Genomic DNA, 17,018 nt, shown 5'->3' with positions numbered 1-17,018 from the left:
ACTTTTTAAATCTTCAACACTTAGAGCTGAATTTTATAAGCATCTGATATCAGGGGTCATGGCGGGGGGGCCCAGAAAATACATCTGGGAGAGGTCCGTCATGGGCCTTGACGCCAGGAAGGCCCAATTGCGTTTTATCGGTGGCTGCGAGGCCTCCGGGCGGCCCCCTCCCCCCAGCACTCGGCAGTGGAGCCTTCATTTAATATCTAAATAAATTTAAATACATGCAAAAGCACTTACCTTGTCCCAACGGCCAAGCCACGCCGATATTCTGGCTGGTGTCTGGAACCCCCGTGCTTTTGGACCTCCGTTTGGGGATCTGAGGCATGACACCGGTGGGGAGGGGGGAGGAGTGAATTTTTCAAGGAGGGAGGGAGCAGCAAAAACAAACATGATTGGTTGTGGGGATGGCAGGAAGGGGTCGAGGGTCAAAGGGAATAAAGTTCGAGGGGGGGGGGGAAAGTTCAGGATATGAATAAAAGTTTTTTCTGGGGAGAGAGGGCAATTTATCTCTAGATCGTTCATTTGTGGGGGGTAGGGGGGAGACGGGTTTCAAAGATTTATTGAAATGTTATTTTTATTTCCTGGAGAACAGAACCTTTAAAAATTGAAATGCCAATGAAGGGTACGTAGCCCTTTAAATATAGTACCGGGGCCAGCGCAGTGGTGGGGGACACTGTTGCTGGGAATGGAGTGGCCGCCCCTCTATGTCATCGGGGGCAGTTGTTCTGCCTCCTCCATTTAAATGAGCCACCACGTGCAATATTGGAGTGGCTCAGCGATGCACATGTCACGCGTGTGCCCTGCCTTTTTTGATGCTCACTGTCCAGATCGGCGACAAGCTTTCAAAATTCAGCCCTTAATTTGTTTCACTTATCATGGGATATCTCTCCCTGCTCTACAAACTCCTTAGCATTAAATGTCTCTTTTGTTTCTAGCACCGTAGAGAAAAAACAGAAAAATACAAGAAAATCTGTTTGTTTATTTTTCTGCAATTTTAGATGTCAATTTTCCTCTCATTTTCCAAATCTCTCTCTTTCTGGTGGTTCAGATCCTGGCTTCGAGCCCCCAGTTTGTTACGGCCACGTGGTGTGACTTGAGTGGTTTCCACTGTTCAACTCCCCACCTGACTGCAGCAAAGTTTAGTCCCTTGGAGTTTTATTTTTCAAATAAACAGCCAGCAACAGGTTTTATTGTAAGTTTTAAAAACAGAAAAAGTCAATTGTTTATCGATTAATGCACCTTATCCCAAAATTGTCGCATCTGCATGCATTCACATATTTGTTTGTGCGCACACAAGAAGAAATGGATAGAGAAGGGAAAGAGAAAGGTGGTTTTTAGTGGGGGAAAGGTCATGATAAATCTGATGAATTCTCTTGAGATTTGAGTTCTAGATGGATGCAGGTCTGAGATGATTGTAGATTTCCTCTTGATTGAAGGTTCTGTTGAAGATGGTGGGTCACTTCCAGCTCTCTCTGCTGTATAATGTAGATGTCAGATTCTTTTAGCAGGGCAGGTGCTGTCTGACTTGCTGGAATGTCACCTGTTACAGGTAGCTTCACCTCCTGGGTCAGTCGCTCACTCTCTCTCTCTCTCTTGCTGTCTTTCTTTTAAGGTCACCTCTCACCTCTTGTTAGGAGACACTCTGGTTTCTTATCCATGGTGATCGCACAATGACCCAGGATGTGGCTACTTCACACCACCTTTGTATTAGAAGAAGACATTCAATTCTGGAATGTTTTTAGGATAGGTGTGAGATGGGTTTCATTAACAAAACCCAAAAATGTATGCAACTTCACCCACTCTCATAAGCATACAGATACACACACACACACACAAAAAGATAACATCCTGGGGGTTACCATTGACCAGAAACTAAGCTGAAGCAACCATATAAACACTGTATCTACAAAAGCAGGTCAGAGGCTAGGAATCCTGAGGCGAGTAACTCACCTCCTGACTCCCCAAAGCCTGTCCACCATCTACAAGGCACAGGTCAGGAGTGTGCTGGAATACTCTCCACTTGCCTGGATGGGTGCAGCTCCAACAACACTCAAGAAGCTCGACATCATCCAGGGCAAAGCAGCCCGCTTGATTGGCACCCCATCCACAAACATTCACTCCCTCCACCACCAATGCACAGTGGCAGCAGTGTGTACCATCTACAAGATGCACTGCAGCAACATACCAAGGCTCCTTAGACAGCATCTTCCAAACCCGTGACCTCTACCAACTGGAAGGAAGAGGGCAGCAAATGCATGGGAACACCACCACCTGCAAGTTCCCCTCCAAGCCACACACCATCCTGACTTGGAACTATATCGCCGTTCCTTCACTGTCGCTGGGTCAAAATCCTGGAACTCCCTTCCTAACAGCACTGTGGGTGCACCTACCCCACATGGACTGCAGCGGTTCAAGAAGGCAGCTCACCACCACCTTCTCAAGGGCAATTAGGGATGGGCAATAAATGCTGGCCTGGCCAGCGATGCCCACATCCCATGAATGAATAAATTAAAAAAAGTAAGGAGGCGCTTTGATAGAGGTGTTCAAAATTTTGAGGATTTGATAAGGTAAATTAGGGAAAACTATTTCTGCTGGTTGGTGAGGCAGTAAAACCGGAGAGGATCGATTTAAAGGCATCACCAAAAGAACAAAGTGTGGGGGGTAAGGAGAATTTTCTCCCAGAAGTGAAATTAGGACATGGAATATCCCAACCAGAAGCAGTGTTAAAAGCAGAATCCATAGAGTGTTTAAAATAGAAAGAAAAAACAGACTTGCTATTCTCTAGCACCTTTCACAACCGCAGGACATCCCAATAGACTTTACAGTTAACGAAGAGTAGTCACTGTTGTCCTGTAGGAAAACCGGCAACCAAATTGTGTAGATCACATTCAGTAATGTGATAATGACTAGATAATCTGTTTTTGGTGACATTGGTTGAGGGATAAATATTGGTCAGGATGCCAGGGAGAACATCCCTGCTCTTCTTCGAAATAGTGTCATGGGATCTTATACATCCACTAGAGAGAGCAGGTGGAGCTTCAGTTTAACACAAAGGCAGCATCTCCGGCAGTGCAGCACTCCCTCAGTACTGACCCTCTGACAGTGCAGCACTCCCTCAGTACTGTACTGGAGGTCTGCCTGGATTTTTTGTGCGCAAGTCCTGCAGAGGAACTTGAACCAAAAAGGAAAAAAAATGGAAGTAGATAAATATTTGAAAGAAAAAAACTTTTAAAGGGTATGAGGAGAAGGTCTTGAAAATGGGACAAATTGGATACCTCTTTAAGAAAGCTGTCACAGACACAATGGGCCAAATGGCCTCCTTTTGTGCTGTAAATTCTTTGAATCTGTGTTTTAATTTTTTATATAGTTATAAATCCAATCATAATAGGTTCATCCTTTGATCTTTGTTGTCTTGTTTAGATTATGATGATTCTCCCAGTAACTATTCACAAGACAGACCAGCAAAGGGTCGAAACCCAAGAGTGGATGGTATCTTGAAGACATTTGCTGGTACAAAACTGCAAGTCAATGGCTCCAAAGTGATTCTCTATAATGTGAGTGAGAGAGTCAAAACCCACCTGACTGGTCCCGTCACCACAGCTACCATCCCAACTCTTTGCATCCTAGTCTTTATCATTGGGCTCCCAGCAAATTTACTCGGTCTCTGGATAATGACAACAAAAATCAGGAAGCTACCTTCCACCATCTTCCTGATCAACTTGGCGACTGCAGACATCCTCCTGATTCTGATGCTGCCTTTCAAGATCTCCTACCACCTCCTGGGCAATAACTGGCTCTTTGGTGAGGGTCTCTGTCGGATAATGACTGCCTTCTTCTACGGGAACATGTATTGCTCCATCCTGCTGCTCACCTTCATCAGCATCGACAGATACTTTGCTCTGGTCCATCCATTTCTCTCCAAACGTTTCAGGGACAATCGGTTTGCAGTTTGTGCCTGTTGTGTAATTTGGATAATTGCTGCACTCCTGGTCTTACCGTTCCTCTTGGTGGAACAGCTTTCTACGCTGCAGAACCTGAACATTACCACGTGTCACGATGTGTTATCAGTGGAAAAGCAGACTACGTATTTCTTTTATTATTTTCTGTGTCTGGTTATTTTGGCATTTCTAATTCCGTGTTGTGTTACTATCTTCTGCTATGGATCTGTAATCCAAACTTTAATACTTACTGAAAAGAAATATGTTCACGCTGCGATGGTCACTGCTCTGATCTTGCTGGTCTATGTGGTGTGTTTCACTCCCAGCAATATAATCTTACTAATTCACCACTCCGAGTACCACCTCACTAATGACAGTGATCTCTATATTTATTACATGGTCTGTCTGGTTCTCAGCATTTCCAGCAGCTGCATCGACCCTTTCATTTATTATTACCTTTCTGATGAATTTAGAGCCAAAGTAAGACAAGTGATTTGCTGTCACAAAGACAAGCGCAGAGAACTATCTGGTAAAACGTCCCAAGAGCTCCTTCGCACGAACACGTATTCATCACACTCAAGAACTGCAGTGTCAGTTAGGAGCGTCTGAGTCTGTAATGGACCTGCAGGAATCTCACAAAAACTGAAAAGAATCTGCTAATTGTATAAATGTAAACTGCCAAAATATTTTCAATCCTGCCCAGTTTGAGAAATGTATCAGCGTTAAATGATCACAAGGTTGAAAAAGACCCAAGATCAGTTGGTTTAAATAAAATTAGGAGATTCTGTCTTTCCCTAATTTCACCAATTTGTAATTTTGAAAATGAAAATTTGTGTTTGTTTGAAGTTAGAACCATAGAAAAATTACAGCACAGAAGGAGGCCATTCAGCCTGCCGTGCCGGACCGGCCGAAAAAATTAGCCGCCCAATCTAATCGCACCTTCCAGTACCTGGTCCGTAGCCTTGCCGGTTACAGCACTTCAGGTGCAGGTCCAGGTACCTTTTAAATGAGTTGAGGGTTTCTGCCTCCACCACCCTTCCTGGCAGTGAATTCTAGACACCCACCACCCCTGGGTGACCTCTCCGCTAGGGGAAACAAGTCCTTCCTGTCGAGTCTATCTAGGCCCCTCATAATTTTGTACACCTCAATTACGTCACCCCTCAGCCTCCTCAGTTCCAGGGAAAACAATCCTAGCCTATCCAATCTTTCCTCGTTGCTGCAACTTTCAAGCCCTGGCATCATTCTTGTAAATCTCCTCTGTACTCTCTCCAGAGCAATTATGTCCTTCCTGTAATGTGGTGACCAGAACTGTACACAATACTCCAGCTGTGGCCTAACCAGTGTTTTATACAGTTCCAGCATTACATCCCTGCTTTTGTATTCTAGACCTCAGTCAATAAAGGAAAGCATTCCATATGCCTTCTTCACCACTCTATCTACCTGTCCTGCCACCTTCAGGAACCTGTGGACATGCACTCCAAGGTCTCTCACTTCCTCTACCCCTCTCAATATCCTCCTGTTTATTGTGTATTCCTTCGCTTTATTTGCCCTCCCCAAATGCATTACCTCACACTTCACTGGATTGAATTCCATTTGCCACTTTTCCACCGACTCAACCAAACCATTGATATCATTCTGGAGTCTGCAGCTATCCTCTTCATTATCAACTACACGGCCAATTTTGTGTCATCTGCAAATTTCCCAATCATGCCTCCCACATTTAAGTCCAAATCATTAATATATACCACAAACAGCAAGGGACCCAACACTGAGCCCTGTGGAATGCCACTGGAAACAGATTTCCATTCGCAAAAATATCCATCGACTACTTTCCTTTGTTTCCTGTCACTGAGCCAATTCTGGATCCAACCTGCCACATTCCCCTGTATCCCATGGGCTTTCATTTTACTGACCAGTCTGCCATGTGGGACCTTGTGAAATACCTTACTAAAATCCATGTAGACCACATCCACTGCACTCCCCTCGTCAATCCTCCTTGTTACTTTCTCAAAAAATTCAATTAAGTTAGTAAGACATGACCTTCCCTTAGCAAATCCATGCTGACTATCCTGGCTTAATCCGTGCCTTTCTAAGTGGCAGTTTATCCTGTCCCTCAGAATAGATTCTAATAATTTACTCACCATCGAGGTCAGACTGACTGGCCTATAATTTGGCTTATCCCTCGCACCCTTTTTAAACAATGGTACGACATTCGCAGACCTCTAATCGTCTGGTACCTCGCCTGTATCCAGTGAGGATTTGAAGATGATCCTCAGAGCGTCTGCTATTTCCTCCCTGGCTTCCTTCAACAACCTGGGATGCAATCCATCCAGCCCTGGCGGTTTATCCACTTTCAAGGATGTCAGACCCTCTAGTACTTCCTCTCTCATTTTGCTTATCGTATCTAATATTTCACACTCCTCTTTAACTACAATGTCTGCATCATCCCTCTCCTTTGTGAAGACAGAGACAAAAAAACACATTAAGAACCCTGCCCACATCTTCTGCATCCACGTGTACGTTCCCTTGAACATCTCTGATAGGCTCTACCCTTTCCTTAGTTATCCTCATGCTCTTAATGTACTGATAAAACATCTTTGGGGTTTTCCTTGATTTTACCTGCCAAAAATTTTTCATGCCCTCTCTTTGCTTTTCTAATTTCCTTTTTTACTTCACTCTTGCACTTTCTATACTCCTCTAAGCTTTCTAAAGTATTAAGATATTTGTGATCATCATAAGCTTTCTTTTTCTGCTTTAACTTACCCTGTACGCCTCTAGATAATCGGGGGCTCTAGATTTAGCAGTACCACCCTTTATCTTTGTGGGGAGATGCCTACACTGTGCCTGTAGAATCTCACTTTTGAATGCCTCCCACTGGTCTGATTAGTAAGTTTGCGGACGACACAAAAGTTGGTGGAGTTGCGGATAGTGATGAGGATTGTCAGAGGATACAGCAGGATATAGATCGGTTGGAGACTTGGACGGAGAAATGGCAGATGGAGTTTAATCTGGACAAATGTGAGGTAATGCATTTTGGAAGGTCTAATGCAGGTGGGAAGTATACAGTAAATGGCAGAACCCTTAGGAGTATTGACAGGCAGAGAGATCTGGGCGTACAGGTCCACAGGTCACTGAAAGCGGCAACGCAGGTGGATAAGGTAGTCAAGAAGGCATACGGCATGCTTGCCTTCATCAGTCGGGGCACAGAGTATAAAAATTGGCAAGTCATGTTGCAGCTGTACAGAACCTTAGTTAGGCCACACCTAGAATATTGCGTGCAATTCTGGTCGCCACACTACCAGAAGGACGTGGAGGCTTTGGAGAGGGTACAGAGGAGGTTTACCAGGATGTTGCCTGGTCTGGAGGGCATTAGCTATGAGGAGAGGTTGGATAGACTCGGATTGTTTTCACTGGAACGACGGAGGTGGAGGGGCGACATGATAGAGGTTTACAAAGTTATGAGTGGCATGGACAGAGTGGATAGTCAGAAGCTTTTTCCCAGGGTGGAAGAGTCAGTTACTAGGGGACATAGGTTTAAGGTGAGAGGGGCAAAGTTTAGAGGGGATGTGCGAGGCAAGTTTTTTACACAGAGAGTGGTGAGTGCCTGGAACTTGCTGCCAGGGGAGGTGGTGGAAGCAGGTACGATAGCGACGTTTAAGAGACATCTTGACAAATATATGAATAGGAAGGGAATAGAGGGATATGGGCCCCGGAAGTGCAGAAGATTTTAGTTTAGGCAGGCATCAAGATCGGCGCAGGTTGGAGGGCCGAATGGCCTGTTCCTGTGCTGTACTGTTCTTTGTTCTTTGGTTTGCCACTGATTTTCCCTCAAGTAGCTGTATTCAGTCCACTTTCGCCAGGTCACCTCTCAGTTTCTTAAAATTTGCCTTCTCCTAATTTAGAACTTTTACTCCTGTTTTATCCTTGACCTTTCCCAAAATAATGTTAAATCTAACTGTATTATGGTCACTATCTCCAAAATGGTCACCCACTGTTACTTCATCCACTTGCCCAGCTTCATTACTAAAGACTAAATCTAGAATTGCACCCCCTCTCATTGGGCTTGTTACGTGCTGGCTATAAAAGTTCTCTTGAATGCAGTTCACGAATTTTGTGCCCTCTGTGCCCTTCACACTGTTTGTATCCCAGTTGATATTGGGGTAGTTGAAATCCCCAACTATTATTGCCCTATAGTTTTTTGCACTCAGAAAATTGCCTACATATTTGTACTTCTATCTCCCTCTCACTATTTGGGGGTCTATAGTACACTCCTAGTGTGGCTGCCCCTTTTTTTTATTTCTGACCTCCACTCATATGGCCTCGTTTGATGATTCATTTAGCAAATCATCCCTCCTCAAAGCTGTTGATTCCTTAACTAATAATGTTACACCCCTCCTTTATTATCTCCCTCTCTATCACACCTGAAAACTCTATATCAAGGGATGTTGAGCTGCCATTCTTGCCCCTCTTTAAGCCAAGTTTCCGTTATAGCAAAAATATCATGCTGCCATGGTCTATCTGTGCCCTCAGCTCATCAGCTTTATTTACTATACTCCTTGCATTTAAATAAATACCCTTTAACACTGCCAAATTCCTGTGTTGCACACTTTTTAAACTTTCCTTCTTCTGTCTTTCAGAGTCACTCACTAATTTTCTGTCTTCCGTTCCCTACTCTGAATTTGTCCTATCTGAAACTGTGCTCAGGTTCCCATCCCCTGCCAATCTAGTTTAAACCATCCCCAACAGCAGTAGCAAACCTTCCTGCAAGGATATTCATCCCAGTCCTGTTCAGGTGCAAATCGTCCGGTTTGTACAGGTCTCACCTTCCCCAGAACCGGTCCCAATGCCCCAGAAATCTGAAGCCCTCCCTCCTGCACCATCTCTCCAGCCACGCATTCATCTGGTGCTTTTTCCTATTTCTATACTCACTAGCACGTGGCCTTGGGAGTAATCTGGAGATTACTACCTTTGAGGTCCTGCTTGCTAATCTCGTTTCTAACTCCCTAAAGTCAGCCTGCAGGACCTCATCCCTCTTCCTATATCGTTGGTACCAAGACTGCTTGAGTTGTGTACCTATCATAACCTCTGCATCACCAACTCGTTCTTTCACACTAAACCCTGTCACCAGGTTTCATGGAGGCACCCAAGATCACGTCGTTGGCACCAGCTAGACCTCATTGTCACAAGGCGAGCCGCCTTAAACAGTGTTCAAATCACACGCAGCTTCCACAGTGCGGACTGCGACACCGACCACTCCCTGGTGTGCAGCAAGGTTAGACTCAGACCAAAGAAGTTGCATCATTCCAAGCAGAAGGGCCACCCGCGCATCAACACGAGCAGAATTTCTCACCCACAGCTGTTACAAAAATTTCTAAATTCACTTGTAACAGCCCTTCAAAACACTCCCACAGGGGATGCTGAGACCAAGTGGGCCCACATCAGAGACGCCATCTATGAGTCAGCTTTGACCACCTACGGCAAAAGTGCGAAGAGAAATGCAGACTGGTTTCAATCTCATAATGAAGAGCTGGAACCTGTCATAGCCGCTAAGCGCATTGCACTTTTGAACTACAAGAAAGCCCCCAGCGATTTAACATCCGCAGCACTTAAAGCAGCCAGAAGTACTGCACAAAGAACAGCTAGGCGTTGCGCAAACGACTACTGGCAACACCTATGCAGCCATATTCAGCGGGCCTCAGACACCGGAAACATCAGAGGAATGTATGATGGCATGAAGAGAGCTCTTGGGCCAACCATCAAGAAGATCACCCCCCTCAAATCTAAATCGGGGGACATAATCACTGACCAACGCAAACAGATGGACCGCTGGGTTGAGCACTACCTAGAACTGTACTCCAGGGAGAATGCTGTCACTGAGACTGCCCTCAATGCAGCCCAGCCTCTACCAGTCATGGATGAGCTGGACATACAGCCAACCAAATCGGAACTCAGTGATGCCATTGATTCCCTAGCCAGCGGAAAAGCCCCTGGGAAGGACAGCATTACCCCTGAAATAATCAAGAGTGCCAAGCCTGCTATACTCTCAGCACTACATGAACTGCTATGCCTGTGCTGGGACGAGGGAGCAGTACCCCAGGACATGCGCGATGCCAACATCATCACCCTCTATAAAAACAAAGGTGACCGCGGTGACTGCAACAACTACCGTGGAATCTCCCTGCTCAGCATAGTGGGGAAAGTCTTTGCTCGAGTCGCTCTGAACAGGCTCCAGAAGCTGGCCGAGCGCGTCTACCCTGAGGCACAGTGTGGCTTTCGTGCAGAGAGATCGACTATTGACATGCTGTTCTCCCTTCGTCAGATACAGGAGAAATGCCGTGAACAACAGATGCCCCTCTACATTGCTTTCATTGATCTCACCAAAGCCTTTGACCTCGTCAGCAGACGTGGTCTCTTCAGACTACTAGAAAAGATCGGATGTCCACCAAAGCTACTAAGTATCATCATCTCATTCCATGACAATATGAAAGGCACAATTCAACATGGTGGCTCCTCATCAGAGCCCTTTCCTATCCTGAGTGGTGTGAAACAGGGCTGTGTTCTCGCACCCACACTTTTTGGGATTTTCTTCTCCCTGCTGCTTTCACATGCGTTCAAATCCTCTGAAGAAGGAATTTTCCTCCACACAAGATCAGGGGGCAGGTTGTTCAACCTTGCCCGTCTAAGAGCGAAGTCCAAAGTACGGAAAGTCCTCATCAGAGAACTCCTCTTTGCTGACGATGCTGCTTTAACATCTCACACTGAAGAATGCCTGCAGAGTCTCATCGACAGGTTTGCGTCTGCCTGCAATGAATTTGGCCTAACCATCAGCCTCAAGAAAACGAACATCATGGGGCAGGACATCAGAAATGCTCCATCCATCAATATTGGCGACCACGCTCTGGAAGTGGTTCAAGAGTTCACCTACCTAGGCTCAACTATCACCAGTAACCTGTCTCTAGATGCAGAAATCAACAAGCGCATGGGTAAGGCTTCCACTGCTATGTCCAGACTGGCCAAGAGAGTGTGGGAAAATGGCGCACTGACACGGAACACAAAAGTCCGAGTGTATCAGGCCTGTGTCCTCAGTACCTTGCTCTACGGCAGCGAGGCCTGGACAACGTATGCCAGCCAAGAGCGACGTCTCAATTCATTCCATCTTCGCTGCCTTCGGAGAATACTTGGCATCAGGTGGCAGGACTATATCTCCAACACAGAAGTCCTTGAAGCGGCCAACATCCCCAGCTTATACACACTACTGAGTCAGCGGCGCTTGAGATGGCTTGGCCATGTGAGCCGCATGGAAGATGGCAGGATCCCCAAAGACACATTGTACAGCGAGCTCGCCACTGGTATCAGACCCACCGGCCGTCCATGTCTCCGTTATAAAGACGTCTGCAAACGCGACATGAAATCGTGTGACATTGATCACAAGTCGTGGGAGTCAGTTGCCAGCATTCGCCAGAGCTGGCGGGCAGCCATAAAGACAGGGCTAAATTGTGGCGAGTCGAAGAGACTTAGTAGTTGGCAGGAAAAAAGACAGAGGCGCAAGGGGAGAGCCAACTGTGCAACAGCCCCAACAAACAAATTTCTCTGCAGCACCTGTGGAAGAGCCTGTCACTCCAGAATTGGCCTTTATAGCCACTCCAGGCGCTGCTTCACAAACCACTGACCACCTCCAGGCGCATATCCATTGTCTCTCGAGATAAGGAGGCCCAAAGAAGAAGAAGAAAGAAGGTACCAATGTGGACCACGACCTCTGGCTGTGCACCCTTGCCCTCCAGAACGCTCTGTAGCTGCTCGGTGATATCCATGAACCTTGCACCAGGGAGGCAACATACCATCCTGGAATCACGTCTGCGACCACAGAAATGCCATCTGATCCCCTAACTATAGAATCCCCTATCACTATTGCTCTCTTGTCCTTTCTCCTCCTTCCCTGCACAGCTGAGCCATCCATGGTGCTCTGATCATGATTCTCACTGCACTCTCCAGAGGAGCCCTCTCTCCCATCGGTACTCAGAACTAAAGCCTCGCTACCCGACCTGAACCCGACTAAACCGATTACAGGTGTCGGGGTCAGGTCGGGTCGGGCTGGACACTGCTTCCGGGAAGTCACGGGATCAGGCTTACCCATGATTCCCCACAACTCCAGCTGCAGGAATCACCTGTTGCCAGAACGGATGAAGGAGATTCGTGTCCGGTCGGGTCGGGTTGGGCGCAAAAAAAAGTTAAAGGGCTCGGGTTGGGTCGGGCCTGGGTCAGGTTTTAACTTTGTACCTGAGCTAGGCTTTACTCAGAACTGAATACGGTTAGAAAGTGGGATGTTCTCTGGGATCTCCTGCACTACCTGCCTTGACCTTCTTGTCTGTCTAGCAGCCACCCAGTCCCTCTCTGCCTGCGCTCTCTTAAGCTCGAGGGTGACTACCTGCTGAAAAGTGCTATCCACGTAGTTCTCTGCCTCACAGATGCTGGGAGTCTATAAAAAGTCCATCAGACAAGACAGGAGGACGGAGAAACTGGCCAGTCAACACAACTTGGCTGTGTTGGTGTTTGCCCTCCACATGAACCGTGTCCCAATCCCGTGTCCCACTATCTTCCCAGAACCCCTCTCCTCCTTTCCTTCATCCACTCATCAAACCTGTTCTTAAATATTTCCATGATCTCTACATCAATCACTAATTTCAATAGTTCATGACACAGCATCAACAGCCCTCTGACTGTTCCTGTTCCTGACTGTTGCTCCTGTTCCGTGCCCTAAATCTCTTACATTTAATATTATCTCTATGTTCCCTCATTCTGGACCCTTCAACCACAGTCTGTTTCTATCCACCCTGTCCCATCCCTTCAGAATTTTAAACATTTCTATCAAATCAGCCCTGTAATCTTTGTTCTAACAGAAATTGCACCCAAAATTCTTACTAAAAGCAAAATATTGCAGATGCTGGAAATGTGAAATATAAACAGAAAGTGCTGGAAATATTCAGCAGGTACCTGGGGTTCTGAAGAAGTCATATCCAACTTGAAACTGCCACAGATACTGCCAGACCTTCTAGTATTTTCAGAATTTTCTGTCCCATATCTCTTGTTGACTGCTCTGATTTTCATGGATTTGGAGGTTTGTAAGGGGCTATTTTTAGCACTGTTGCCTCGTTGATGTATAAACCCTAAACCAGAACTCAGATCTATTAGGATCAGCAACTTGAGGAATATGAACATTTGTAGAAAGATATAAACTTTATATCTGCCCCCCCAAAGTTCCGTGGTACACACCAGTGTATTGTACAAAAATAATTGTTTGGACACCTTTGTGTGAACATATGAATGGATAACAAAGGTACTAATGGGGTCATTATACATAGCAGTCCAAGCGATAACTCAAAGACACTTCTATCCGCATGTGGTTTTAGATCAGGTTTTGACAGTCTGGCATCTACCACGTTACACTCTGAAATCTGCTCGATGCTTGGACTGGTTGGATAAGGTTACCAGATTTAACAGTGTAAACACAGAGAGATTCCAAAGATTTCCCTATGATTCTCTGACACTGTCTCCTGGATTGTGAAATAAAGCAGTCGCCGAATGGCCTTCCTCTGTGCTGTAAATGACTCTGTGACTCTCTGACTCAATATCAGAACACTCACTAGCACAGCCGCGAGGCAAGTTCTGCGTCATTCAGAATCACCAGCACCAGCTGCTAAGGACTGATGGAAAAAAATCAATGGACAAATATTCTGAGTGATTCACTGGGAGTGGGGGAGGGGTGGTACACTGGGAGTGGGCTACACTGGGAGCGGGGGAGGGGGTACACTGGGGGTGGGGGAGGGGGTACACTGGGAGCGGGGGAGGGGGTACACTGGGGGCGGGGTACACTGGGAGCGGGATGGGCGTACACTGAGTGTGGTGGAGGGGGGTACACTGGGAGTGGGGGAGGGGTGGTACACTGGGAATGGGGCAGGGGGTACACTGGGAGTGGGGTACACTGGGACCGGGGGAGGGGGTACACTGGGAATGGGGGAGGGGGTACACTGGGAGCAGGTGAGGGATCGTACAGTGGGAACGGGGGAGGGGGTACACTGGGAGCAGGGGAGGGAGTACACTGGGAGTGGGGGAGGGGGTACACTGAGAGTGGTGGAGGGGGAGGGGGTACACTGGGAGCGGGGGTACACCGGGAGCAGGGGAGGGGGTACACTGGGAGTGGGGGAGGGGATACACCGGGGGCAGGGGTACACTGGGAGTGGGGGAGGGGGGTACACTGGGAGCAGGGGAGGGAGTACACTGGGAGCAGGGGAGGGGGTACACTGGGAGCGGGGGTACACTGGGAGCAGGGGAGGGGGTACACTGGGAGTGGGGGAGGGGATACACCGGGGGCAGGGGTACACTGGGAGTGGGGGAGGGGGGTACACTGGGAGCAGGGGAGGGAGTACACTGGGAGTGGGGGAGGGGGTACACTGGGAGGGGTTACACTGGGAGCGGGGGAGGGGGTACACTGGGAGCAGGTGAGGGATAGTACAGTGGGAACGGGGGAGGGGGTACACTGGGAGCGGGGGAGGGAATACACTGGGAGCGGGGGAAGAGGGTACACTGGGAGCGGGGGAGGGGGTACACTGGGAGCGGGGGTACACTGGGAGCGGGGGAGGGGGTACACTGGGAGTGGGGGAGGGGATACACTGGGAGCGGGGGAGGGAGTACACTGGGAGCGGGGGAAGAGGGTACACTGGGAGCGGGGGAGGGGGTACACTGGGAGCGGGGGTACACTGGGAGCGGGGGAGGGGGTACACTGGGAGTGGGGGAGGGGATACACTGGGAGCGGGGGCGGGGGTACACTGGGAGTGGGGGAGGAGGGTACACTGGGTGCGGGGGAGGGAGTACACTGGGAGCGGGGGAGGGAGTACACTGGGAGCGGAGGAGGTGTAGCACACCGGGAGCGGGGGAAGGGGTACACTGGGAATGGGGTACACTGGGAGTGGGGGAGGGGGTACACTGAGAGTGGGGGAGGGGGTACACTGGGAGCGGGGGAGGGGGTACACTGGGAGTGGGGTACACTGGGAGCGGGGGAGGGGGTACACTGGGAGTGGGGGGGGTGGTACACTGGGAGCGGGTACACTGGGAACGGGGAGGGGGTACACTGGGAACAGGGAGGGGGTACACTGGGAACAGGGAGGGGGTGTACACTGGGAACAGGGAGGGGGTGTACACTGGGAGTGGGGAAGGGCAGTGGAGGCCGAGACTTTTCCTAATCAGCTGTGACAGCTCTAGACATCCAGGACAATGAGCTCAGGAGAAAACATCAGCGACCAGCAGCGTTCCTGACAGACTGGAATCAGCAGTGACTCTGATAGACCAGGATCAGCAGCATTCCTGATAGACTGGGATCCCTATGTCACATCAGGAATATGGTCCATTGACACTGCTTGAATACACTGAATCTAACATTACAGAATGTTATACTATTTCTGGAATTTCCTCTGCAACTCTCTGTGGTTTAAAGATAATGAATGATGGGAGCACAGAACCATTCTGTGCTGTTGTTCAACACAAACAGGGTCACAATGCAGTGACAGGAAAACCTGGGCGTTGATACACACCAGAAACGATTTAACATTTCGCTGTATAAAATGGGAGAGGGGGTGCTACACACAGTGAGAACTGGGAGCTGAATTTTACAGACCCCTCCCCGATGGCAGGTGTCATGATGGGTGGAGGGGGCGACGGGACCACCCTTTAAATATTTAAATCAATAAAAGTTAAAATTAGATTAAAGTTAATGAATTAATTATACTTACGTTCCCGCCACCTGTCCCAGTGCCACCTTCCTGCCAGTGGCCAGCACGCACGTGCCTTCTGAGCACCATCCGGGGAAACGAGGCGGAACACTGGCAGGGAGTGGGGAGGAGGTCAGTTTCTCGGGGCGAGGAGGTCAGTTTCTCGGGGCGAGGAGGTCAGTTTCTCGGGGCGAGGAGGTCAATTTCTCGTGTCGAGGAGGTCAGTTTCTCGGGGTGAGGAGGTCAGTTTCTCGGGGCGAGGAGGTCAGTTTCTCGGGGCGAGGAGGTCAGTTTCTCGGGGCGAGGAGGTCAATTTCTCGTGTCGAGGAGGTCAGTTTCTTGGGGCGAGGAGGTCAGTTTCTCGGGGGGGGGGGGCTGCCTTTGTTTTTAGCTGATTTCGGCAGCGGGAGTAAACATTTCAGCCCTGGGAGCGAGTTTTAGGGTGAAGCCTAGAGCCATTGAGGAGTCATTTTCTGGAGGGTCTTTCAGAGCCACTGCACAGGAATCACCATGGAGATGATAATACTCTGACCCACCCAGTGAGTGACTTCAATAAATCAAACATTGTAAAACCAGTTATTTCCCGTCAGGTTTCTGCCAGGACGAGGGGTTAAAATGACCCACAATCTGCTTCATTTTTGATATGTTCAGACTTTTTCCTCCCTCCCCCTCATCTCCCTCTACCTCAAATTGTGCCAAAGAGAGAGAAAGAAAAACTGAATGAATCGTGTGAAAACGCAAAACGAAATGTCGGCCGGCACAGCAATGAACGCACAGCTACAGCCCATAATGAATTGGGAAGTTAATGATGTCGGAGAGGCATTTGAGAAGTTTAAACAAATGTGCAGATTGACATTCAGTAGTTTCTAAGAGGCACTAGCGAAGAGGAAAGGGTCCGTTATACCCTTCTGTGGGTAGGAGATAACAGATTAAATTTAGTTAACAGCTGGGAGCTGAGTGAAGAGGACAGAAGAAACCCAGACAGAATTTTTGAAAGGATTTAGCACCCATCTCCAGCCAAAATTAAACAATTGGATATAATGACATGAATATCAAAGCCTCAGGCAGGAACTAGGTGAGCCGATTGACAATTATGTAATAATAGAGTCGTAGAGTTATACAGCACAGAAACAGGCCCTTCGGCCCATCGTGTCCGTGCCGGCCATCAAGCACCTATCTATTCTAATCCCATTTTACAGCACTTGGCCCGTAGCCTTGTCTGCTATGGCATTTCAAGTGCTCATCTAAATACTTCTTAAATGTTGTGAGGGTTCCTGCTTCTACCACCCCTTCAGGAAGTGTGTTCCAGATTCCA

The 17,018-nt window shown here is 48.1% G+C and overlaps 1 protein-coding gene across 4 annotated transcripts in view; it reads left to right on the top strand.

Annotated features, from left to right (window-relative positions):
• LOC137351503 (proteinase-activated receptor 3-like) overlaps window positions 1-9,151 on the top strand; it is a 50,865-nt gene extending 41,714 nt beyond the window's left edge. For 3 of the 4 annotated variants that reach the window (XM_068015966.1, XM_068015963.1, XM_068015965.1), the window contains exon 3: window positions 3,424-9,151. In XM_068015966.1, coding sequence (XP_067872067.1) covers window positions 3,424-4,550 — 1,127 coding nt within the window. In that variant the 3' untranslated portion in view covers window positions 4,551-9,151. The remainder of the gene's footprint in view (window positions 1-3,423) is intronic. The other variant, XM_068015962.1, reaches the window with a different exon arrangement.
• The last annotated feature ends 7,867 nt before the right edge of the window (window positions 9,152-17,018 follow it).

Source organism: Heterodontus francisci, chromosome 36 (genome assembly GCF_036365525.1).
Source record: "Heterodontus francisci isolate sHetFra1 chromosome 36, sHetFra1.hap1, whole genome shotgun sequence".
NCBI lineage: Eukaryota > Metazoa > Chordata > Chondrichthyes > Heterodontiformes > Heterodontidae > Heterodontus > Heterodontus francisci.
The sequence above is the reverse complement of the archived record's forward strand: the minus strand, read 5'-3'. Positions and strand labels throughout refer to the sequence as shown.